Genomic DNA, 26393 nt, shown 5'->3' on the forward strand with positions numbered 1-26393 from the left:
TTACTTTTGATTAATACTTGCATCAATGCTGGTCCATTTTGTTATATGAATTCAATATACGTGAGGATTTTACTGCATAACATCAGTTTAAAGTTGCATGTAAACTGTACAAACGTACGTACCCGATCAGTACACCCTGCGTGCCGATGCCACTTTTGGAGCTTTCGTTCAGTGTGCAGCTGTCTGTGTGTGTGGACGTGGTACAATATTCAGTACCGTAACTCCACATTTAACAAGAAGTATACATATTCATCCTGCTCCGCCTCCAAAGCATCTCACCAGCACTCAGATCACACGGCAGAGACACTAAGGATTTAGCCACATGTAGGATGATGACAAGAAGCTGGAGTCAAGCTAGGCTAGGTTACACTGAGCCAAACACAGTGCATGGGTATGTGGGAACAGAGGAAGAATTGATATGAAACACCATTGTTGGCTGTATTGGGCGTTTGGCATATTGTACCAGGCGGTGCAGCCAGTGGAACACAGTACTGCATACTGTATGTCTTTAGACAAATGCAACAATTGGCTCTTGTGTGAAGGTAGATGGAATAATACTGCTAATAATCACAATAGACTTTTCAGTGTGTGCGCCACACACTGTGGATATTGTTCTCTCTCTTTCTTTATCTCACGGTCACAGACGCATGTATTTACACGCTCGCCCTTAATACACTATGTACACTTGTGCGTAAAGTGCAGTACTATCAGAAAGTCACAATTTGCAATCAGCAATACTGTAGCATGGAACATTATACAAATAATGACACCAAAAACCAGAATAACTATACCTAGTACTCTGCCGGAGAGCATTTGCATGAGTGTAATCACAGGTCAAGTGTGTTTCTTTATGCCTGTGAATCTCAGTCATTCACAGAAGCAGCATTGCAGCAGCTGCTGTAAAGTTCTATCAAAACAAGATGTCTCAGGCTGCGGTGCTTCCCAACAACCAGGACCTCCAACCCAAACAGTTTACTTTAGACTGCGTGGTTACAACCCCCGCCAATCCCTCTTACAACCTTGTGGACTGAGTCTTGACAGCTCCACTGCGCTTCTTCACAAGGATTCAACTGTTGCTTTTAAGCCCAATTTGCTTCAATGGCCACAGGCTCCTTTTTTGGAAGCTCCCTGTCTCCCTCTGACGGAAGGCAGGCTGGGATCAAACATTTGCTTTCCTCAGGAGCACCTATCTACAGTCAGAACATTCTACAGTGTACAAGAAAGCCTAATAAAAACATGTATGTAGTTAGTTTTGGCAAGCGACACAATGGTGCAACAAAGTATAAATCAGACTTCACAGTACCTGCACTGGTATGCATCAAACCTAGGTTTAAGATTATAAAGTGTGCGTGGGTGTGCATGTACACTTAATGCATGCAGGCAAGCTTGTCACATGAACATTTGTGTCTGTGTACTCTTACCGGCAGATGACCAAGGAGTGTTTATATTAAAGGTGGCGTAATGCATATTTGAGGCTCTCTCATAAGACATGAGATCCTGCTGTTTATGACACTATGACAGCTTACATAACTGACAAATGGCGGTGACCGGAACATTGTGGATCCACACACATTTCTCAATTATACACATAAATATACAGTATACTGTATCGGTTTATGTTGTTTATTAGTCTTGTTTTGTTTCTATGGAAAGTAAAACTTTACTGTATGAGAAAACAAATATTGTTAAAACCGTCTAATCTGATTGTATTGGACATTATTTTAGATCCATGTGTCTCTGTCTCATCTCCGTCTTTTGTCTGTGTCTTAATCAGACTTGACCCTGGGCCTGAGAGCAACACCATTCAAGATCTCTTCATCCAGTCTTATCTCAAGTTCTTCATTCAAGGTACTGTAACGTCTTGGGAAACGTTTTATACAGTGCCATGGTTGCTGTTTCTCAACTTTCTTTGTTCATGGACACAGTTTGACATTATTAGATCAATCAAGGACCCCCATTTGATACCATTTTTTTCAATGTATTGAAATTAATTGTATAGAACTTTCTAGTCGCATACATCACATTGGCACGGCTCCCAATCACAGGTCACCAAACAGCCTTAATGCGATGGGGGAACTGAAAGTCGTGGACAGAGAGCAAGGGAAGAACGGTGTTTATCAAACACAGAGTGGGTAGCTGGTCACATTTGTCCTTGTAGGGTATGAGAGACGGACAGAAGGAGGGGGTAGGAGGTGCTCCAGCATTCCTCATTTCCCCTCAGTAGACCTTGCCCACTAAGAGCTATCTAGCAAATGATTCCTAAATCACACCTGTCTGTCTTCATATGCACCAATTCCTCTCCAGCTGCCACCACCCCACACTTTAAACTAGCCTACAGTACATGTTGACACAAGTTCATCATCGCATGCATTCACATGCTTCTGAAACCATGAGCTGCGACCCTCTCTTTTGCCATGTACATTGTGATTGGCGCAGATCACTGACCATCATGGTAGATAATGATTGTTGATCTGCTCTCATGCATCCGCTCCACTCCCCACCCCCTTCCCCCATGGTGACCTCTACAGGTGTGAGAAAAGCCAAACCTGCCCTTAGCTTCTGTATCCTTGTCTATGCTCTGTGAAAGGAATACTCATTATGATGCATTAAGAGAACAGAGTGGAGGGTGTTGAGCAAAGACGTGTTGTCCTGTTTAGTACACACATGCTGTGCACGAGAATGCTATGCACACCAAAGTCCTTATAGTGGTGCTGGCCCATGGAAGAATAATCTAAATAGTCAGCGTTGGTTTCTTTTTACTTTCTTGGCACTTTGGCTACCGGTATGTGCGGCTTGAAGACTACTATTTAGTATTTTAGTCCACACACCACCATGCTGAGCACAGCAGTAATCTGGTTATGGGATCAGGGCACTGGTTAATTAGAGTTGGGAGGAGGCAGCCTGGGGCTGCAAGGTGGATTTAAGGTGTTGGACTGAGATCATCAGCATCAGTTAAGACTTGCTTGAGATTCAGAAGTGACATACAATAGAGAGACCGCTCAACAAAGATGTTCATTCTGCAGAAATGACTTGTATGCTCGAACTAAGAATTACACTAACTACGCACAGGTAACTTTGTTGTGGGGAATTAATGTGTGTTTACAATTGTAATCTACATGTTTATGCAAAATTGGAATTCTTTGTTTATTATGCTTTTGGCAACATTCCCTGTCTTCCAAGACCAACCCAATTGCATGGTATAGAATACAGTATGAAGGATAAATCGGTTACTGATCATTAGTTGAGCCTCACGTTTTTGCGGTTCAGCTAACGCTGTTGTTATGCATAGCTGTTGAAGATGAGGGTTAAGCCAGTGAGTTTAACACCAGCTTTGAATTATGGTTGACGACATGGTTGCATGTTCCCACGGTTATGCTGTGTTTGCAGGTGACACATACGGTATACTGTATGCTGTCTCAGCATCAGTAACGATAAGCAGCATGTGCATCCAGCTCTTCCACTCTCTTAATTTATGCTCTGTCATCCTGTCGTGCTCCGCACTGCGGCGCTTTGCGAGCTTGAGATCTGTTTTCGAGATACCCGATATGAATTAGTTTGTTATAAGCAGAAACTTACAGCCTTTACCTTTCAAAATAACATGCAAACAGTAACACAGACGGAGCTTGGCTAATGAGATTGTGAGCAAGTATCTAGCAGACACTGCTGGTTACCGTCAACCAAGGCTGCGATACGTTTAGACACTGATCCAGAGACAACCACCTGTTCTCTGGGCTTTCTCTTTCCTAGTGAAAGTTCAAGGTCATTTCAGTGCTTTGTGTGCAGGAGGAAGCAAGGGGGTGTTTGGATTGGACTGCAAGGACAATTTAGTACATTGACACTTTTCCTTTCATCTTTAGAAAGTATCTAATGATGGTGGTTATGCTAATGCAAGTGCTGTATACATTAAGCTTAATTTATACTGTGTGAGCCATGCCATGGCTCATGGCACATATCTCTGTACATTATTAGAGCTTTGAGCCACAAGCCATTGCTTGGCTCACACAGTATAAAGTAAGCATTAGTTTTTGCCAAAGACATGCAAGGTTTTAATACCCCCCCCCCTGCTGTTATTTTAATGAGCTGGGTAGCTCTTCTCTGGGACTTTGTGATCTGTTTGGGTGGTCTGGAGTCTGGACTTCTACTTTGTGGCCTGTCCACTCTTATCAGCTTCTCATCCTTCTATCATTTCCTTGGTAATCATCAGTGTGTGTGTGTTCTGAGTTCTCATTCGTACATTAAATAAAAATGCAGCCAGGAGCTTTGCATCAGCATTAACAAAGGGAGAATTACATAAAAGGAAGGAAAGGAATAAAAGAAACATAGTGTGGCACACCATCATGAAGAGACATAGTAGAGATGGGTGAATTTAAAGATGGCAGTAAAGCTGCTTGATGTGCTTCGGTATAGTAGACAAAGTGCATTTAACATGGGGAGACCGGCCATTAACAGTACTGTAGTTGTGCATATCCACTTTTTTTTTTTAGATATTTTTTTGCGGCTTACGCCTTTTTATTTTTATTTTTATTTATTTTTAAGGGATAGACAGTAGGCTGACAGGAAACGGGAGAGATATGGGGGAAGACATGCAGTAAAGGCCGTGTCGGGCTCGGGAGTCGAACCCGCGGCACACTGCGACTGGATTACCAGTCGGGTGCCCAGATGGTTACGCCACCGCCTGGGCGTGCATATCCACTTTCATTGTTCCTATAGTCCAAGTGCACACAGGTATTCCTGTTTCTCAGCCGTACATTCAGGCTGACCGCTGCCCTCGTGCCACGAGACGGGTGTGAATATAAATAATGCCATCACTTTACATCCAGGGTGATGACAGGACACTTGGTCTCTCTCTCCTGCAGTATAGTGTTACTTGTAGTGTTGGAGTTGGATTTTTTTTTTTGGGGAGGGGCACATAGTAGGATACTGTTGTTAATGTTATCATCCTCTTGTACGCTGTCGCACATTGGTTACCCAAATAGTGTGTTCACACACAGACTGTTCCCTGAAGCCTGAATTGGGTACAAAAAAAAGTTGAGAAACCTTTTGTTTTGCATTAACTTAATCATGTGTGGATTGTATCAACTCAACAGCCCATTAAGGCTGAACCATCATGTTTTTATCCCTGGTGTTATATTACCAGTTACATTTAAAATGTGTTCCCTTAGAGCACTTATCTCATTGTGGTGTTCGCTCTTCCCTGGAGTTGAGCCAGGGTGAAGTCCCTGCCATGCTTTATTTCTGTGCTCTGAAGGAAGCCACACTGGTATTTTTAGATGCTGTTCTAAATAGCACTGGAGGGGTCGCAACGGCCAGGCATTTTCATTTCACCGCCGGGGACGGATGGTATTCATTTATGTCTGATTGACACTACTACCACATTAGCAGACTACCATCATAAACATGGAGGCCTGTAAGTTAACTTGCCGTTTTACAATGACACGTGGGCAAATGGGGCATTAACAATACAGCACGGTCTGGTATAATGCATCTCTCTCTCTCTCTCTCTCTCTCTCTCTCTCTCCATCTCTGTCTCTCTGACTAATGGTGCATTAATAAAAGTAGGCCTATGTCCGTTGGGCATGCGTTCTCTTTCGGTTATGCAACACCCATTGTCAGAGTAGCCATTGTACACGTTGGCAGGGTATTTACACTATGCATTATCACAGTACTTTGAGACCAGAGCCATAGAGTAAGACAGAGTTACGACAACTCTGTTCACTTCATGGGGCCAGTCCAATGTCTCTGCGAAATAGACTTCTATTGGCGAATAGGGACACCGGAAGTTTATGGAATGCAATGGGCTTGCGCGAGTACATGAACCACGTGACCGATGGTTTCTGCCCCGTAACTCTGTCTTACTCTATGGCTCTGTTTGACGTCACATTGAGATCTCCATATATGGACATGAAAGATATTCAGAGAGATTGACAGACTTCCCACTTTGCAAAAACACACCATCTGGCCTTAGCAATAAACCAAGTGGATTGGTCAAACGGTTCTCCACGGTTCTCCATGCGCGGTAGGGCATGTGTACAGAATCCTTTTGGTCAAACGGTTCTCCACGGTTCTCCATGCGCGGTAGGGCATGTGTACAGAATCCTTTTGGTCAAACGGTTCTCCACGGTTCTCCATGCGCGGTAGGGCATGTGTACACAATCCTTTTGGTCAAACGGTTCTCCACGGTTCTCCATGCGCGGTAGGGCATGTGTACACAATCCTTTTCCAACTGCATCGGGAGTTCAGTCTCAGAGAACACACAAGCCAGGAACCATGTAAATCGGGAACGATTTAAATCGGGAACGATGCATGTAAAACTGCTGACATCATGTTGATCATTTATTGGTGCAGTGCACAAACGTGACACACAGCTCAGCCAACACATGAAGCCAAAGGGTTGTGTTAGCGAATCAGGGAAGCCAATGCTTACTTGCATGTCATAGTACCCGTTGTAACCCGTCTGTCTTCATGTGTCCATTTTATGCCCATATATGGTGATCTCTATCTGTCTCAAGCTACACGATGTATGGATATCCAGTGTTGGATGAGGTCAGTGTTGTGATCTTCATATATGGAGATGGCCTTATATGGTGGCGTGACATGTCACGACTCACGAGGCGTGATGTCACGAGGCGTGACCATATATGGAGGCGTGACTAACGAAGATGCAGGTTTTCATAGTAAATGCGACCTATGGTCGCAAATAAATATATTATTAAAGAGTGCAGGCCTAGTCGGGTTTCTTCCGTCTCTCCCTCATGTGCTCTGGACAATGCATGTATATTATGTGAGCATTCTGTCTCCTCACTATGGGGGTCAGATTCTTCCTGGAAGCTGCTCTACTTGTCTTCCCTTCAGTAGAAGTACCAGGAAAGGCCATTCGTGTCCATGGTCACTATTTTTGTCACTCACACAGTTTTCCACTCTGGGATAAAGTCAAGCATGAGGTGTTTGATTAGAACACTGAATCAGTGCCAGCCCTGATTAGAGCTTAGATCTAGAGAGAGAAGAAAAATACAGCTGTTGTAAATGCTGAATTATATAAGTTAGGGCAAGATGCTCAATATTTATTTGATGTGCGCACTGTTTACAAAATGTATAATGATCCATCCAAATGTCAACTGTGAACTGCAAAAAATAAATAAGTATCTGATATACAGACTTGTATGAACAATGTACGTACACTCATAATTACGGGTCCATATCAACACACACAGAGAACTTTCAACTTGACACACAAAGAACTTGAGGCATGCACGTTTACACATGCACGAGCAAGCACATTTAATTCACATTGGCAGCTGGTTGGATCACCACTTGGTGCTGTTCTGTCAGTCAATCAGTGCCAAACACAGTCCAGCAAGGCTGATCTCTCCTTCCCCTGGGTGACGCTTCCTCAGCCTGGCATAACTGGACACATGTACGTATGTTCTTCCTCACCATGGACCCTGGCTGGCCTCAGAGACTAACCTCCCCTCTCCAGGTTTCTCTTCTGAACCAGTCATGCAAATAAATTGATCCAATCTGACAGGCATTAGGCTGCAGTTTGTCAGAAACGGTTTTAAGAAGAGTCATGCTCCATTGTTTAGCTCTTTCAGCTGAGCACCGGCCCAGAGCCACATCTAAAGAGGTAGTCACTTGCAGTGCACGTCGAGGTGTGAAGGGCAAAGGCTCTAAATAAAAGGAGAGTTGGGCGGGGGGCAGCAGTATTCCCCCTCAGGCCCCCACCAGGCCAAGAGGCCTGCCTGGTTCAGTGGAATAATAGCTGGGCCAATGATAAATAGACAGACATGTCTATGGCACATGAGGAAAAAAAGGGGGCTGGGACCACTGCTGCCCTGGAAACGAGATTCTGTGTGTGCTCATTGGTTGTCCAGCCCAGGCCACTGAACGGGAGAGATTTGCCAGGGGTATAAAGTATGTGTCTTGCTTTGAAGGGTCTCTATAAACGGGCAGACAGAGAACATCAGAGTGTCCTCTGATGTCCATCATATTGCTATTTCTTGGCTATTAGAGAACAGTTTTCAAACTTGAGAGTGGAATTGTAAGAAATAAAATATAAAAAAAAAAAGCATCATTCAAGAAGGACTCCAGCTTCATTGCAGTGACACTGAGTGCAGCTGGCCTGGCCATGCCTGGGGTGAACCTAGATTTCGTCCCAGCCTCAGAGGCTCCAGCAGGATTGGGCAGCCCTGACAGCTTATGTGCCGAGTCTGGGCTGGAGGAGGTGATCGGAGACCTGCTTGTCCAGGAAGAGGAGGAAGAGGTCACAGAGCAGAGTTTGGAGCTAACCTTGCGCTCTGCAGTAAGGGAGATACACAATGATCTGCAGGCCTTTGGAAAGAGAGTAGATGCCCGGCTTGAGGAGGCAGCTGCCCAAGTAGCTCCATTGGCAGAGGCACTTGTTGGTCTTCAGGAGGAAAGCCTGAGGCTGCAGATTCAGCAAGAGAGGCTTGTGAGGCAGGTGGAGGCTCTGTGCCGGGTAATGGGCCTACCTGAACCCTCTATTAATGTACCATCCAACACTGAAAGCTTACCATCCATTCCCTGTGAGCCCCATGCTCCATTCAGCGCACCTTTGGATATATCCACTATTCCCCTGGATGCTTTATCCACAGCACTCCAAGATACTCCATCCAATACACCACCAGGTTCACCCAGTTTACCTCTGGATTCTCCATCCAGAAAACCCCTGGATACACCATCTAGTATTCCCATGAAGCCTGACCCCTGCTTCCAAGAATCAGAATCTGTATCCAGGGGAAGAAATGAAGCAGCCACTCGGAAGTCTGAAACTCAAGCAGTGCCTGTCTCTCACCCATCCACCTTTGCAACATGTCACTCTGCTTCTGCTCCGTCTCTCATGGGAAACCTTTCTCGCAGGAACAGCATGGTATGGCGTCACTACAGTTTTAACCCACGTATTTTTCTTGGAATATTATACAGTAGGTAATACTAATAATTAAGTATCTTGTGTGCAAAGCTGACAATTTGACCACTAGAGGTTCATCCATTGGGGAGTATGGAGTCAAGCGAAAATTCCATGGCAATTCAGCCAGTAGTTTGAGATAAAGTGTAAATAAAGTGGTAGCCGACTAGCCATTATTTACCATGGCTAATGTGCTGCTTACGTATGTACTCCCTGACATTGTTGGGTCTCCTGTGCTAGTTTGTATAGCTGTGGAGTCTGTATTTCTTCTAACCAAATGTTAAAGATTCCAGTGGGAGAACTGTCAGACTTCCTGATGTGTAGAGAAGCCAACTGTCACTATCTGTACACTTGTTTCCTGACCAAACCTTTAAAATGGCCATGCCTTTTACTCTCCTGGAAAATGTATGTAAACAGGTTTGTGAGCAATAATCTATTGTAATGCTTAATTTATTTCTGGCACACGGTGCCAGCACACAACAAAGTGGCGTGTGGTTCCTGAACTTTGCATGTATCTGTTCTGATCAGCTGTGTTGTGACTGGTCTCCATGGAACACAGCCAGAGACATTGGCAACTTAAAAGGCTCTACCCCCCAATGACCTCCGTGGCCCTCAAATAACTCTTTAATAGAGTAGGATAGAGTTGCCATGTTGGATTGTCATTTTGTGCTTCTTTCTAACATTATTTTTCAACAAAAATAGTGCTGTAAATATAATGCAATATTTTGAAGGATATTCAGGGGATCTTTGTGGCATTATCTGTAGTTATTCAGCTGGAAAGAATGTATAGTCCAGCCTAATGCTGCATACAGCTGTCCATCAAGCCTTTACACAGATTGATGAAGAGGATGGCCTTGAGTAACCCTCCACTCATTCTTTCATATATTGTTACACATTTACATAAATCATGTGGAAAAAAAACTATGTAGATTTGAAAAGAGTTCTTGTTAATTCCCCTTTTTGAAAACAAAAACATGTTGTTTATGTAACATGTATGCTACATGCCTGCCTGTCACTTTTGCAGCAATAGAAAGCTCCTGTTGTAAAGGGATTTTGTGTTGTGTATTGTATATTTTAATGTATTGTAACTTTTTTTAAGTTATTATTCATGGGTTTTCGATGTTTTATACATCTGTGTCAATAAAGTAACTTACTAACAATTTCACAGATGATCCGAGATGATATATAATGTTCATTGATATTTAGCACCAGGTGTAGATGATCATTGTATCAGAGAAATTCTCTCACTTGCCCTATACACATTTACCTTCGCTTATTCACTAAGAGGCCTTGCTTGGCCACATTGTGTCCAAAAACATTCCTCTGGGGAAGAACTCTGGCCAGAAATCAGGAGTCCCAGTTGTACAGAACACTGTCCATTGTCCCTCCATGGTTATAGCCAGAGTGGAGAGTTTGTGATGGAGACCGAGCCAACTGTCTGGACTATATCTGGACCTGGAGCCAATAACAACAAAGCCAATAATAGCCACCAGACCAAACCATGACCCTTCAACATGCATCGGCACCATAGACATTTACAAGGTGTCACGTATAAGTTATTGTAGTAGCTCATAGTTGGATGATCAGGTCTATCTTAGTGATGTTTAATGCTTTTTAATGCTCCATTGCGCTTCTCCTCAGCGGTAGTTCTACACTACACACTAATTCAACATTTTCTCACCTACATTCTGCTGCACCAATAACTTACTCCCTGGCTGCACAGCGGCTCATTCTGTGGTTTCAATTCCAGCATCCTGACAGGAAGACTAGGGATGTTATTTCACATAGTTTATGTATAGTAGTGCAGCTATCGGGCCTTGTAGCCACAATGGGGTCACATAAACTCTTTGTTCATGCCATGCAGTCTTGTATCCTTAGACACAGGCTATTTCAGTAAAACTGTAGTCTGAACCAAGATACGTCTTAGACTTGTCTGGGACTTGTTTTGTGACAGTATGTTGACTCTCTGCAACTAAGCTGGAGCTCAGAGGAGGCCAGAGATGATGAGGGCTGTCTAACTTGTCTTGGTATAAAAGAGAAAGTCTAATACCGTCTATGGAGAGTATTGAAGGGTAGACGTATGACCACCCCCACAAACCAGGAAATGTCCCTCTTGTCCAGGAAGTTTTATTAAAATCCTGTTTGGCTCATTACATCCTAAACGTCAGCGAGTGTCCGTGTGTTTTGTAAACACCGCTGGAGAGTGGTGTCCAGCAGGGAACTTGCTTTCAAGTGCCATTCTCACTCCGAGTAAGCTCCAGGCAGTTTGACTGTTCCATAGTACAGGATGCTACTGTAATTACCATCTTGTGCATGGCACCAATACTTTACTACACACCAGTGCACCAATACTTTACTACACACCAGTGCAGTTTGATCGGAATCAAACTTAACTACATATTTTCTCCTTCTTTCCTTTTTCCTGTCTGAGACTAATAAAGTGTAATTTTTATTCCTTCCTTGTGTATGTTTGTACATGTGTAGATGGAGACGGAGCCAGTTGTGGCCTCTGAGCCTGCATTTTCTGTGGAGCCGTCTGTGCAACTGACCTATCACTCCCCGGTCATTCCTAATGGCTCATCCACTAGCACTCAGACTAAACCTGATGAGCACTCTGGAAAACTGACCTCTGACCAGCTAGCTGCCATAGAGGATGAAGAGCTCCTTGACAAAATGGTACTTGACACCCTGATATTATGTCCTATCAACTAGACGTAACTTTATTTAAAGTTATTAGTATTTAAAGTATTTAAAGTACAACCACTTAAATTGTGACGGATTATATTTGGAAAGGTCATTATAGCGACCTTTCCATAAATATGTTCTGTGTTTTGTTCCTGTAGTATGTACTAGTGTATGCTATGTTAACACTGCATGCATAAATATAGAGCTATGCCATGTAGCTTTTTCTAAGGACTGACCATGATTCATGTGACTTTTTACTTTGTTTTTTCAGCTTGATGAGTCAAAAGACTTTGAGGAGAGGAAAATGATCCGGGCCGCCATGAGAGACCTTCGTAAGAGAAAGAGAGGTGAGTGACACAATGCCAAAAAGTGTTCTCTTATTCTTTGAACTCTTATTTTTGTTTTCGGCTTCCTCATATGTCTTTATTATTTTTGTTCATTCTGATTGGCAGTGCTGTCTTCTGTACGGTCTTGTACAGATCTAGTCATATCACTGTCTCTACCAGGGACTACATTTACCTGTACCAAATTACTTCTCTCTCTCATTCTCTGCTCTCATTTCCACATTATTGCAATCCATTCTGTCCCCAGAGGCCAGGCTTGGATGTACTCAAGAAGAATTAGGTAGGACAGGTTGGTGTGCAGTGTGGATTTACATTTTTGATGTGCCATCTTCTTTGAAGCATCCTGTAATTGTCAAACCAGTGCATTTCTGTAGTTCTTTGAGTTTTTATATATAGATATTACAAATACAGAAACAAAATGGGAAATACAACAGAGTAATACAACATAAACAAAAAGTATCACAAAAAACTACAGAGAAAAGAAAGCATGAGTACTTGACGAAGCACACATTTGGAATGAAGGATATTGACAAAGCATGTCAAACATGCATGAATTTAGGTGTGTGTGTGTGTGTGTGTGTGTGTGTGTGTGTATACCTAAGTACCTTGCACTCACCTCAGGATCACTTAAATGTGTATCAGCTCATGTTTATTGTCTGTCTTGTGGTAATCACTCGCCATCCTACTGTAGGATCCACCTAGTGTCTGGTTGTGTTGAACTACCTTCTGAGACTCTTAATGGGATTCTGAGCTCTGAATCAGATCTAGAGAGATCTCTGAATGTGGCGTGTACTGCACTCACCGCTGTTAGAACCCCAGCCCAGGGTAGCAGTGGAAGCATGATTATGATATCGGCGTGCTGTGTGCAAAATGTGTTGATCCTGGCTCAGCTCTCTGCAGGCAAATCAATCTGTTTGCTCTCTTTGATGACTGGCACTATTACTCTGTAACCCTGGCTGGGCTGTCTGCCTCCCACCTGTAGTGGGCGTTTGTGTGTGCAAAGGCATTTTATGGTATCTTGGAAAGAATCCTGAATCACCACAAATATGGGAACCCTTGTTTGATGTGTTCCTGTTTTAGTCAGATAAAGTGCTGTCGGCTTGTTTAGGGCCCCCCTATGTCCTCCTCCTCTTTTTCCACTGACATCATCCCTCTACCTTCCCCATCTCTCCATCCATCTCAGACCAGAGAGAAAAAGAACGTGATAGCCGCCTGCAGGATCTCCGTCAGCAGAGAGATGAGCGTTCACAGAAGGCTCGCAGTGCGGGCGGCGCTGGAGAGACGGTGATGCGGACGATGGAGAGGTCGGTGGATGGCTCCACGCTCAGCCAGGTCACCAAAACGGACCGCTTTGCCCAATCTGGTAGGTCAAATCACTCCACTTGGTTATTGCATTTACATATTGGTATATCACGAAATATGAGTTAATGTGTGTGTGCGTGTGTGTGTGTGTGTGTGTGTGTGTGTGTGTAGATGATGGCAGCAGGTCATCACGCAGCATGATCATGGAGACAAGTTACATGCAGAAAACAGACAGTGAGTCATAACTGCTCTCATCCATCTCTCGCCCCATCCACACGTAAAACTAATCTTTTTGTGTAGATTTTTAAAACCTCTGTTTATGCGTCCCCATGTGGACAAGACTTTAGCTACGTTGTTGTTTTGTAAACGGGGCAATGTAGTATAAAAATGTAGTATAAAAATACCTGTGTACCCGTGAGAGAGACGGCTTTGTCATTACATTGTTGCCATCTGCTGTCATTAAACCGTTTTTTTTACAAAATCATGTTAATATATATATATTGACCAAAAAAAGAAAACATAGGGTGCTGGTCCTTTTAATAAAAGCGTAGGAAGGGTCTAACGTTGGCCCACGTAGAACAGGAAGAATTCAGCAACAACACTGCATGGACTAACTTGTCACATCATCTACAACTAAAACAAATTGCGCGATTGAATAAGAGTTCTAGCTGTTGATCCACCCGGACGGTAAATCCGCTAATTTGGTATGGAACGCTCGGCATGTTTTTTTTGTTTTTTTTTAATGACGAATGGATACGTGTCTTCATATACAGTAAGAAAAAACAGCTTATGCGAAACTCTCCTTTCGTCCTAACACAAAGTCCTAATGAGACTTTGTGTTTTCATTACACATCATTAATCTCTCTCTCTTTCTCTACTCTTCAGGGGGGACAGTCCAGTCCAAGTCCTACAGCTTCTCCTCTTCCTCTTCCTCTTCTACAACCAAGAAAGTGGGCAGGTGGGGTTCTGGAGCTTCAATAATTATGTTCAGTATACCAATTATAATAAAAAGAATCACTCCTGTGTGAAAAGAGGGGCGCTAATATATTAAAGTTTAACTCATGTTACTATGATTGGGTGATGTAATGGTGATGTAAAACAAACACGGACAAAACAAACATTAAACTATCTTTATTGTCAATGTCATTTAATGTTTGTGTTGGGGACAAGACGACGTCATTTTCCCTTCATTGTCAATGGCGTTTCTATGTTTGTTTAACTAAAAACAAACATTAAACCTGTATATAGGAGGGGCTAGCGCCCCTCAACAAATTGCAGTTACAAAGTCTTTACCAGTAAACTCCCTCTATGCCACCAGTGTGTTCGACCGCGAGGATGACACGTCGTCTCGCAGTGGCAGCAGCCTGGCTGCTATGGAGCGAAAGCAGGCGGAGAAGCGCAAGGAGCTGATGAGGGCCCAGACACTGCCCAAGACGTCCGCCATGCAGGCCCGCAAAGCCATGATCGAGAAGCTTGAGAAGGAGGGCGGGGGGTGAGGATAAACAGACAAAGGGAAGGGCACAGCTAAAGAAAGAAAAGGGAAGATGTCAAAGTATGTAAATATTAACACGAACCCCCTCCCTTTTTCTTTTAGTCCCGGGAATCAGGCAGTGGCCATGGTAAACAAGGTCCAGCGTTCCACTAGCTTTGGTGTGCCCAACGCAAACTCCATCAAGCAGATGCTGCTGGACTGGTGCCGTGCCAAGACCCGCTCATATGAGGTGAGTCACCGGGCATCAGCGGCCGTTCACTCTATAAATTAAATTCATGTGTTAATTTTACTCTGAGAGTAAAGTATGGTAAAGTAACACTGTCTTATCTCTGATTCTGCTTACTAATTATATAAACATGATAGTCCAGACACAAGTAATTTACATGAGCCAGTGATTTAACCAATTTCAATCTGGCTTCTCATGCGAAAATATAGGGCAGCAAACTTTTCTGGGACACTGTTTTAAGTATAAACTAGGGATTAAGTGATTGGTATTTACAGCTCTGATCGCTTGTCTTTTCCTGCAGAATGTAGCAATTCAGAACTTCTCCTCCAGTTGGAGTAATGGCATGGCATTCTGTGCCTTGGTCCACAACTTCTTCCCTGAGGCCTTTGACTACGATTCAATGAGCCCCAGCAACCGCAGGCAAAACTTTGAGGTGGCCTTCAGCACTGCAGAGTGAGTAAACACACACACACACACACACACACACACACACACACACACACACACACACACACACACACACACACACACACACTACTTGTCCTGTTTGTCCTGCATATATGTGCACTGACCACATCAGTGAATACAGTGTCGTGAGTTTTGATTGTGAGACCATCAACCATGTGACCGTTTACTCTTCAAGAAACCACATCAACAGGATCACAAGCTTGGGTTCCTTTAAGCCTGCCAGACAAAAATGAGAAGAAACAAGCGGAAGATAATCTTGCAAGCTACTGCAGGCTTTATCTTATCTCTAGGGCTGGAGGATTACAGATGATATCTTTTTTTTCTGCATACTCACGCAAAGAGAACAAAATGAAAGTCAAAGATCTACTGTACAACCTAAAGCCAAACATTTTATTCCTTGCTACATTGTGCTCAAATCCAGTCCACTATCCTGTATTTGTGTTGGACAGTTTAGTCCCTCTCATAGTCATTTATGAAAAAGTACATTTATTTGGCTCATGTAAGTAATTAACATTACAGAGTTTTGCATTAACAGCAAGAAGCCTTGAAGTCCTGATTTGGACCAGTAAGACATCCTTCCGTGGACAGTTGCTGACCAGATCCCACCCCCTGTTCATGTCGAAGTGTCATTTTTCCCGTCTCTCTCAGGTGTACCATGTTACCTCAAGGATGAGGTGTCCTCTGATCCAACTACTGCACTATTTACTTCACCTCTAAAACCCCATCTGTCCTCCACTAAAGTGTAACCCTTCGTCTCACCCCTGATCTAAACCGAGAGACCTACTATGAACAACCCCTTCCCCAAGCAACTATCAGGTCAAAAAACAGGGATGAGCACTCGACTGCCACTCAGACTTTATCCTTCTCTCCCTACCATTAGTCTTCCTCTCCTCTCTTTTCGTACAGTACTTGTACTACCTCTGCTCTGTTCTTTTTTTGGATGACGTTTCAACCACTGTTGTTGCACCCCACCACCAGTGTATGCTGTATTCACACGCTGATCGTAGGACTGATTATGCTGCTGATGATGATGATGATGATGATGAAATTCACAACTACACCGTCAACACTTCTTGTCTTATGTTTTGCACTGCCACTCACTTCACGGGCACTCATGCACCACTTGACTTGTTTGCCGTGATCTTGAACCTCAACACACACGCACGCACACACACACACACACACACACACACACACACATTCTCTCTAGGATAATTGTTTTTGTCTATGGGGGAAGCGTGAAGCTGAATTTATACTCTATCAAACAAAGGTTGAAAATCTGTTCTTGTTGTCAAGTGGCAGAGTATAAATTAGGCTTACTCTTCCCCCCCTCACACACCCCTGTACCTTTATGTCTGAAGTGTTGTATGTCACAGAAAAAGAACAACCAAGCAAACAAAAATGCTAAATGGGGCATCACCTGTTGGTCCCATTTGACGTTTTGTTGTGTGATAATGTGTGTACCTCGTACTGTATGTAATCCTGATGTTCATGAAGCATGTCAACTCATGGATATATCTGTCAACACAGAGAATGTAATGTTATTATGTATTTTTTTGTGTTTTTGTTTCTCTCTCTCCCCCTCTTGTCTTCTCACCCTGAATCTCTTCATGTGGCTGCTCACGGCTTTGTCTCCTGTCTGTCTGTCTGTCTGTCTTTTCATTTCATTCTTTCTGTCTCTGTAATTCACTCTTGTCCACCCCTTTACCTTTCATTCTTTGCTGTTGGTCTCTCTCTTCCTCTCTCTCTCTCTCTCTCGCCCCTCCCTCCCTGGCGGCGGGTGCAGGAAGCTAGCCGACTGTCCTCAGCTGCTGGATGTGGATGACATGGTGAAGATGCGTGAGCCAGATTGGAAGTGTGTGTACACGTACCTGCAGGAGTTCTACAGGGGTCTGGTGCAGAAGGGCCTGGTTAAAACCAAAAACTCCTCCTAGAGTCACACCCAACCCAAATTAAACTCATGGTGAGAGGGGGACAACACCCATAGAGGAACCTCACAATGGTGCTGAGACTTTTAATGGGGCGGAAGTGTCTGTATGTCATGTTTTACTGTCTTTGTGGGCATCAAAGTCACCACACGGATAGTAAAGCCAGAGAAACATTGTTCTGGTCATTCTTTAGAGTTACAATTGTGATACAGGTTTGGATTAGAGTTGGGGTGAGGGGTTAACGTGTGTGTGTGTGTGTGTGTGTGTGTGTGTGTGTGTGTGTGTGTGTGTGTGTGTGTGTGTGTGTGTGTGTGTGTGTGTGTGTGTGTGTGTGTGTGTGTGTGTGCGCGCGCGCGCCCCCATGTTTGTGCATTTCGGCACATCCAGGCAGAGAGCCAGACATTGCAACTCCACACTTTAAAAGGAACGGTGGTATCACAATGTTTGAAGGGATTAGAAACAACAGAGGAAAGAAAAGTTGTTTATTGTCCACTGACAAGAAGCAGTATTACAAGGGTTTATGGGCGTTGTAAGGTTTCAAGGCTTTCAAAGCCTGTGTTGTAATAACATAGGTTTAAATTACTGTCCTTTTAAATATCTAAAGTGACAAGACATTTTAATTATGTTAATGTTTAAACAAATGTCCTTATTTTATATTTTATTTATTTTTTACAATGGCTTGTTCCAGTTCATTTTCCACTGTCTCCAAATGCTACCGTTTTTGGCTAATTTGTTGCAGACTGAGTGCTGCAAGGTTCATGTGAGGATAGTGCCACCCTGTGGCCATTGCATGGCATTCTCTGTCCCTGAATTTGATAGGATTGCTGTTAATACACCAGACTTCTTCACAAGTATTATTAACACTAACTCTTTATTGCTCTGGTTTGTTCAAAGCCTGTATGACTCTGTATGAGCAGATAAGAACTATAACATTTTGGGAATCTGTGAAAGAAATGCTACCCTTCTTACAAAGCCCACGGGTCTATCCTCTCATGTCCCACACTTACAGTGTTGTGTACCTGTCCCTCAGGACCTTTGCCAACTGCATGCCCCTCCTGGAGGTGGAGGATATGATGATTATGGGTAACAAGCCTGACTCCAAATGTGTCTTCACCTACGTGCAGTCTCTGGTCAACCACCTGCGCAGGTACGAGTTGAAGACCTTCGGTCGGGCCTCAGACCTCTGATCCAGTCCTGTATTCAACGTGTTTACAACCACCCTAGCCCTTGTTGTCCCACCCAGAGTAGGGTGCATCCCTCTATGCTACCCATGAACCCTGGCCCCAAATCATCATCATCGGATGACAGACAAGACTCAGTCAAGAACGAATGTCATGCATGTAAGCATCTCTGGTGGACAGTTTGGGGGATAATGTGTGTTTACTGATTATCCTTGTTGGCAACATTGGTGATGAGTTTGATGTATTTTCTTAGTATAAAATAAGTCAATCTCCAGTAAGAGGGCCAACGTTTTTATCAGCAAAACCTTTGAGCTTTAATAGTTTTATATATATATATTTTGTATTTGTTCATTTAGTGGTTTTTACTGAGAGACCCCTAAAGAAATGTACAAGAGAAATGTTTTTAACATAGTCCCCTTTTAAATTAAAAATGAATACACTTTTTTAACTATTCGCTTAACTGGTGGTGATGCCATTGGAAAATATATACATGCATAACATATGATGCATCTCTATAGTCAGTCTCAATTCTGGTACTGTCATTATTTCCACCAGGAGATAATGCATTCGCCCTGTCTCTCGTTTCTGTCTGCTGGTATTCTCTCGTACTACTAGGTCGATCAGTGTCATATTGCTTGTGCTGTGCATGCCAGCAGGGTTGTATATATTTCAAACGGATAAATGACAATTGTCATTTTTTTATCAGTGCCAGGCTGGCCAATCACAACAATCTTGTCCCTCCGATCTACTGCACTCTGAGTGCACCTTTCTACTTTCAGGTTTTCTAACCAAAAACTGCATGCTTTTTAAAAACACTTGAATTATTTAAAGTTATATATTTAATTTCATTCATGAGCACTGGGATGTTTTTGAAATTGTAATTAAAATTGTTGCAACCTCAGTGTCTTTGCAGTCTGTATACTCTCCTTACTGAGGTCTGCAATGCTATTAAGACCCAGGTTCAGTTGTTGTAAAACATAGTATTGTTTTATGCAAAGGCCCTAACCAGCTAAATCTGTGGTTCTGTATGACCATAAGTCACTATTCATGACTGAACATGCATGCATTTTTCAGGTGGAAAATAAGGGAAAGTCCCAATGCCTTTAACTAAATAGTTTAGAATATTTGGCTGGCTACAGCTTGAATAAACACTGCCATTGCCATCCTATGACCTGTGACATCACATCCCTGATCCTGCAAAATGCAATCCATTTGGTCATACTCCATGTTACCGATTAAAATTCACTGCTGTCAACTCATAAGTTCATGTTACTGTGCACAATAAATGTGAATTGACAAGCCATTTGAGACTTTGACACTTTATTTTCAGAATCTCATTTGTGCAGCTTCACATAAAGTGGTATTATGTAAAAAATGTCACAATGTAAGAGTTTGTTTTGAATAATTTGCCAAACCTTTCACTTAAAAAGTCTTGAATTTGTAAGTCCCACCTACTGGAACAAATTGCATCAGCCCCAAACCAATCAGGTGATTTTACGCCTGGGGCTTCATTCAGTTTCACAGTGGACAGGAAGTTATCAAACGCATGAAAGATTAAGTGAGGAAAGACTCCTGAGGACATGACACATAACAAAGAAATATGGACATAGTACTGTAAGGTTCTCTAAAATTACAGTAACAATCTATGTGCAACTTCAGAGCATGGACTGCTGGATGCTGATGCTAACTGGAACCCCTAAGTGTGCTGGTTCATGATCTGTTGTCACTTTAACATAATTATGAACGTGATAAACCGATCATGGACCAGCCAGTACTGTAGGAGACTGGAGCTGTGGTTTTCCCTTTTTGTCTCAGAGCCTAATCTATACTTTGTTGTACAACATGAATGTAAATGTTGTTCAGCTAAGAAATGCTTTTAATTTAAAATCATTTAGGTGAGCAACATGTTCGTACGGAAAAGTATAAACTCTGCTTTATAGGTCTGCCTTTGAATCAGGAACTGAGGCTTTCGCTGTTGGGGGAGAAGTGGAGGTCTGAGACTGTGGCTCGTCCTTAAAGGGGCTGTCTTTGGCAGGGGAGAAGCGGAACTCCTCTGGCACCTCATCGTCAGCTTTAGCCTTCTTGTAGAAGCCCAGCTTCCCCAGTAGTTCATTGATCTCAGAGCGGCTCATGTCGGATAGGCCTATCCGCTGAAGAGGGTCACACAAAACGGGGTTTAACATTCATGACTCAAATAAGTGTGTGTATACTGTATATACAGTCTCAATAATGACTATTATAACTATACATTAATTAACCCTTAAATACTGTACACCATAACCCTTGTGTTCCAATTCCTATTGACAAACTTGCTTGGGGTAGAACAAATTCTGATAATACCGGTTCCTGACATGCTCCTGGCTATAACTGAACAAAGAGGATGATGTAACCCAGTGATACTCAACCTCAGGCCCGCGGGACCATTATGACTGGCCCACCAATGAAAATCTAAAAAAAAGATTCCCTGACATAATTTTATAGCTAAACGGACAGAATTCTATTTTATTTGAATGAGGAAACCCAGCTGCCATTAATAGTTGGAAATGGAAATGGAAATTGTGGAAATTGCGGAAATGGAAATTCCGGAAATTGCAGAAATTGTAATTGCGGAAATTGCAGAAATGGAAATCGTGGAAATGGAAATGGAAATTGCGGAAATTGCGGAAATGGAAATTGCGGAAATGGTAATTGCAGAAATTGCGGAAATTGCTCTTCACTTATAGCTATCTATTTTCAGGTAGATTGTTTTATTTTACTCAGTCAGCCATATCACTACTCATTTTTTTTCATGAAAAAGGTCATAGCTGGGCAATCTATTTTCAGGCAAATTGTGTTTATTGTATTTTATTTTACTCAGCCATAACAATTTATTTTCTGTTAACCAACTTGCTGGCTGGCAGGCAGGCAGACAGCTACTCATAGACAGGCAGACAGACAGACAGCTACTCATGGAGAATTGGACAGGCAGGCAGTCAGACAGCTACTCATAGACAGGCAGACAGACAGCTACTCATGGAGAATTGGACAGGCAGGCAGACAGCTACTCATGGACAATTGGACAGGCAGGAAGGCAGACAGCTACTCATAGACAGACAGACAGCTACTCATGGACAATTGGACAGGCAGGAAGGCAGACAGCTACTCATAGACAGACAGACAGCTACTCATAGACAATTGGGCAGGCAGGCAGACAGCTACTCATAGACAGACAGACAGCTACTCATGGACAATTGGACAGGCAGGAAGGCAGACAGCAACTCATAGACAGGCAGACAGACAGCTACTCATGGACAATTAGGCAGGCAGGCAGACAGCTACTCATAGACAGGCAGACAGACAGCTACTCATGGACAATTAGGCAGGCAGGCAGACAGCTACTCAGACAGCTACTCATGGACAATTGGACAGGCAGGCAGACAGACAGCTACTCATAGACAGGCAGGCAGACAGCTACTCATAGACAGGCAGACAGTAAGACAGCTACTCATTGACAGACAGACAAATAACTACTCATGGACAGACAGACAGGCAGGCAGGCAGGCAAAGAGCTACTCATGTTATGTTATTATGTTATTATAACAGCTACTCATGTTATGTGCAATAATTTGTGCAGTTATGGAAACAGCTCTTTGTGTTTATGCAAGAAAATGTAACACATTTATTTATTTACATATTGTGTGCATGCACATTGTACTTTGATACATTTTGCGAAAATAAAGCAATTGAAAGAGAGAAGTTATCAAGTATCATTAATGTCGTAATTTTATCTACTGGCCCCTGGCCCCTTGCCATTTTTGTAATGTGGCCCACAGGTAAATCTATTTGAGTATCCCTGATGTAACCTGCTGTCTACCGGTAGTATAACACAAGACACTTACATCCAATTCCTCATAATGGTGGTTGAGGAGGACAAGCTCAGGGTCAGCCCCAGGAATGTGCTTCATTACCAGATTGTGGCTAGGTGACAGTGGTCAAGGTCAAGGCTCAAGGATCAGGACAGACATAACATACCAGAGGTCTTTGTTTACCATTTCGTAACACTTCTGCATTTATAACAAAATCAAAACACTTGAGGTAAAGGATACTAAAGAGGAATATCCTGGTTCACAAAGGCTTTGACCTGTGGGGAAAAAGTTGAGAATAATTGTCCAATAATCTTGGTCTGTATTCAATAGGTCTTTCCATTTAAAAAAAAAATGTTGATTTGATTAAAAGTTAACCTTACCTCAACCAGCCTGTTCAGCTGTCATCCACCACATGACTGGGGAGAAAAGAATTATCTTGCAATCACTCCCAGCATGAGATAAAATACTGTACACTGTAATAGCAATTGACCCAATGCAACAAACATTTATTCTCACATGATATAAGCCCCTTCAAATGCATATCTTGAAGAGTCCTATGGATGCCCTCAGTACAGTACATTAGCTTGAGGTTCAGTGCCTAGGTCCACATTGGCAACAATGTGGACACCATTAGTGAAATTCTACATCCAGTTGCCATATCACAACTGGATGTAGAATAGTAGTCTAGGGCCAAGCTAATCTTTCTGTGATTTGTCAAAGACTTTACCTCTGGGCCAACCTGCTGTTGCATACCGTTGTTATACCCCTATTGCAGAGTATCTTCTTAACTATTCATTTACTAAAGGCCTTAATAGTTAAGATTCAATGTATTTAGAGGAATGCCAACCCTAAACTTTTGCAGAAAATGTGTACGTCTGGTAATGTTCACGCAAGTATTCAATTCCAGGTGTGAAATACATAACAATAGAAATGGATACAAGGTGACAGGTGTGGTGTTTGAGTGACACCCTGGGGGATACCTGCATGGTCTTTCACAAAGAACAGAATAGAGTTTCAGAAACTTGTGTATTGTAAGCATGCAATTCGACTCCTCAGTTTAGCCTCCTCCTAACCCCTTTGTCCTCATTTGATTTTTAGATGAAAAGAACAGACCTGTCATTTTGTTACAAATATCGGTTTTAGGTATTCATTTCATTAATTATTCACCGCCCTAGTTAGTTGTTGAAAGATATTTCACAATTATTGTTCATCTGGGCATGATAATCCTACGGACCGTCACCATCATCCACACACACCACATAATTTACGCATGCGTGAATCACAAAACGCGGAAATGTGGGAAATGAATTGAATTCAAGTTCACGATTTCAAATACTTTAAGAATTTGAAATTATATACGCCTCGCCACAGACACCCCCTAAACCTTTATCTAATATAAAGGATTTAGCGAAAAATCTCAAATGTAACGTATATCTTAATCTTACTGTACCTCCACCTTCGCTTTTGAGAGACCTTCTAGCTTCTTCACATCCACATCATATGCCGAAACACATTGAAGAACGGTGGTCAAGACCAACCACCACATCATTTCTCCTTTTTCTGGTGGAGACTGCTGCTGCTGCTGTTCTTTCTTGTCCACAAAGGTGCAAATCTGAGTGAAATGGATTAGATGAAGAGAGGAGGCTGCAAGATGATGTGCACAACAATGTCACGTCCGGAGGCTTTGCCTCTTTGCCACGTCAAATGTTTCAAGAAGGAGGAGGGGTGAAGAGACGAGCCAATGAGATTAGAACACTACGTTAGAAAATTAATGAGTAATTGTTGATCGTTCACTTACCTACGCACCTAAACCCGAAGGGAGGGTCCATACTAATTTGATCGTACAGTAGCCTATAAACGGATAGAGATAATAATAACAATAACAATAACAATAACAATAACAATAACAATAACAATAACAATAACAATAATAATAATAATAATAATAATAATAATAATAATAATAATAATAATAATCTATAAATGCAACATGTCTCTGTACTCTGTTTTTCGACAGTGACACTATAGCCTGGCTAATAAGCCATGCAGACTCAAATCACTTTTTTGTTTTGCCAACGGTTGATTCGGTCTGGCTTATTAGCCAGGCTACAGTGACACACCCCCACACGGAGTGCAGAACCCATGGTGTCAAGTCGGTCGGACAGTCGGACCCAGGGTTGGACAACCGCCACAAAAGGCCTCTACAGGCTCTGGACAGGGTCCATATGGAGCTGGCCTGTTCTGACAACACAACACTCCATAGTTGGGCATGCCTGACGCAGAACTCCATATTATGGAATAAAGGGACACAGAGAGTCAGATACAGAAATCTCTATAACCTATATGGGCATAAAAGGGACACAGACAGATGAGTGGAACAGGTACTCTGACACGTGTACAATGGGTATTGCATAGCCGGGTGGGGCATGGATCTCCAACTTCCATACTGACTCTGGTCTACGGGTCTAGTAATACAACAATAATAATAATAATAATTGGCACAGTAAACAGTTTCTTTTCTGGGTTTGGGGAATTACCTCAGTAACCCCCCCCCGCACACGCACACACACACACACACACACACACACACACACACACACACAAAAACTGACCAGCTCAGTGGCCTTGTGGTTAGAGTGAAAAATGGGACCCAGTGCCTCCCTGCTTGGCTCTCAGCATCAAAGGTTGGATTAGGAGTAAGTCCCTGCAACATACTAGCGTACATCATTTTTAATTAACCTTTATTTAACCAGCAAAATCACATTGAGACTGCGTCTCTTTTACAAGTCCCCCTCATGTCCAGGGGGTGTACATCAAGCTGCCTCACGCTACAGAGATACGCTCGCTCCTGCCCTATGGGCCTCATTGCTCAGCAAGGCTTACTACTATCACAACAACTGTATTATAAAACTGTATTATTCTATAACTTTTTTTTTTTTGGGCCAATTAGAATTTTAGCTACTTGGCAACCCAAGAGTAGCCTACTTGGGGACCACCATTGCGTTGGATGGGTTTTTCCTTGAGTGGCACACTCGTATAATGTTATGGCTCCAACCTACTACTTACTGTAGGTTGGTATAGCCAATAGCCATAACATTATATAGCCCTGTACAAACAGTAAAAACAACCTCTCAAAAATATGTTGACACTTTGCTTTTACTGTATGCTCTGGGAATTCTGCCTGACAACTCATCCAGAGGGACTGTGACACAGTCCCTTGTGCCTATGTAGCTACTAGCTAGTATGAAACACAGTCACTGTGTTTCATCGATATAGGCTTACAGGTGCGTCTTACTTGACAGAGTATGGAAGTCCACAAAAGGCCTCTGCTCGGGCTCTGGACAATAATACAATTAAATAAATAAGTGTATTTAATTGCATTTTTTATTTATTTCATTGCAGTATTTATTATTTAAGTTTTGGTATTTATTATTTACATTTTTTAACCTATGGACTTCAATAGTCCCTGCTGTTTTCGTTGTACGCTAAATATTTCCATCAAATGTTCCCAGAACAGGAACACTAGGGTTCAAGTGGGTAAAGGCGTGTCCGTGTGCAACATCAGAAAAATGTAGGCTAACAGTCGATGAGTTTGTGCAGTTTGTACTGTGCACATATGCAAGCACGGCCGCCTAGACGTCACCTAATGGCACACCATGGATCTAACTAACTTTCACCCCTCCTCCTCTCGCTTGGAGACCAATGGCATCTCTCCGCTCCCAAGAGGAGGAGGAGATAGGAAAATGGAAAAGTTATGACCACAAGAACATATTTAAATACCACATTTAAAATGTTTTATCAAGTCTAGTTAATTAAAGGCCATTTACTTTTAAAACCTACTTTGAGTGCCCGGACCACTGCTTTGTGGTTATAACTTATTTTCCTTTTTCCTGAACATTATTCCCTTCCATGATGGTCCTCCTTGGTGGTTTGAGGGATACCATGCAGTCACACTCCTGAATCCTCTCTCCAGGAGAAGTATTTTATCGGTGTTCATGA

The 26393-nt window shown here is 42.7% G+C and overlaps 2 protein-coding genes across 5 annotated transcripts in view; one reads left to right on the plus strand and one right to left on the minus strand.

Moving 5' to 3' along the window:
- The window catches only part of smtnb (smoothelin b), a 57893-nt gene extending 39356 nt beyond the window's left edge, over nt 1-18537 (plus strand). For 3 of the 4 annotated variants that reach the window (XM_080764951.1, XM_080764953.1, XM_080764954.1), the window contains 12 exons: nt 1775-1848; nt 11408-11599; nt 11880-11955; nt 12200-12232; nt 13136-13315; nt 13426-13488; nt 14140-14212; nt 14573-14746; nt 14849-14975; nt 15274-15425; nt 17227-17403; nt 18399-18537. In XM_080764951.1, coding sequence (XP_080621077.1) covers nt 1775-1848; nt 11408-11599; nt 11880-11955; nt 12200-12232; nt 13136-13315; nt 13426-13488; nt 14140-14212; nt 14573-14746; nt 14849-14975; nt 15274-15425; nt 17227-17374 — 1292 coding nt within the window. In that variant the 3' untranslated portion in view covers nt 17375-17403; nt 18399-18537. The remainder of the gene's footprint in view (nt 1-1774; nt 1849-11407; nt 11600-11879; nt 11956-12199; nt 12233-13135; nt 13316-13425; nt 13489-14139; nt 14213-14572; nt 14747-14848; nt 14976-15273; nt 15426-17226; nt 17404-18398) is intronic. The other variant, XM_080764952.1, reaches the window with a different exon arrangement.
- Nucleotides 18538-19960: 1423 nt separating this feature from the next.
- selenom (selenoprotein M) lies at nt 19961-24076 on the minus strand. The gene is made up of 5 exons (XM_080764989.1): nt 23845-24076; nt 22775-22810; nt 22635-22669; nt 22428-22506; nt 19961-20699 (listed from the first exon to the last, which is right to left on the minus strand). Exons 1-5 carry the CDS (start codon nt 23941-23943, stop codon nt 20484-20486), a joined length of 465 nt encoding a protein of 154 aa, XP_080621115.1. The 5' UTR covers nt 23944-24076; the 3' UTR covers nt 19961-20483.
- Nucleotides 24077-26393: the final 2317 nt, after the last annotated feature.

This window comes from Protomyctophum bolini (assembly GCF_963924005.1).
Source record: "Protomyctophum bolini genome assembly, chromosome: 6".
Classification (NCBI taxonomy): domain Eukaryota; kingdom Metazoa; phylum Chordata; class Actinopteri; order Myctophiformes; family Myctophidae; genus Protomyctophum; species Protomyctophum bolini.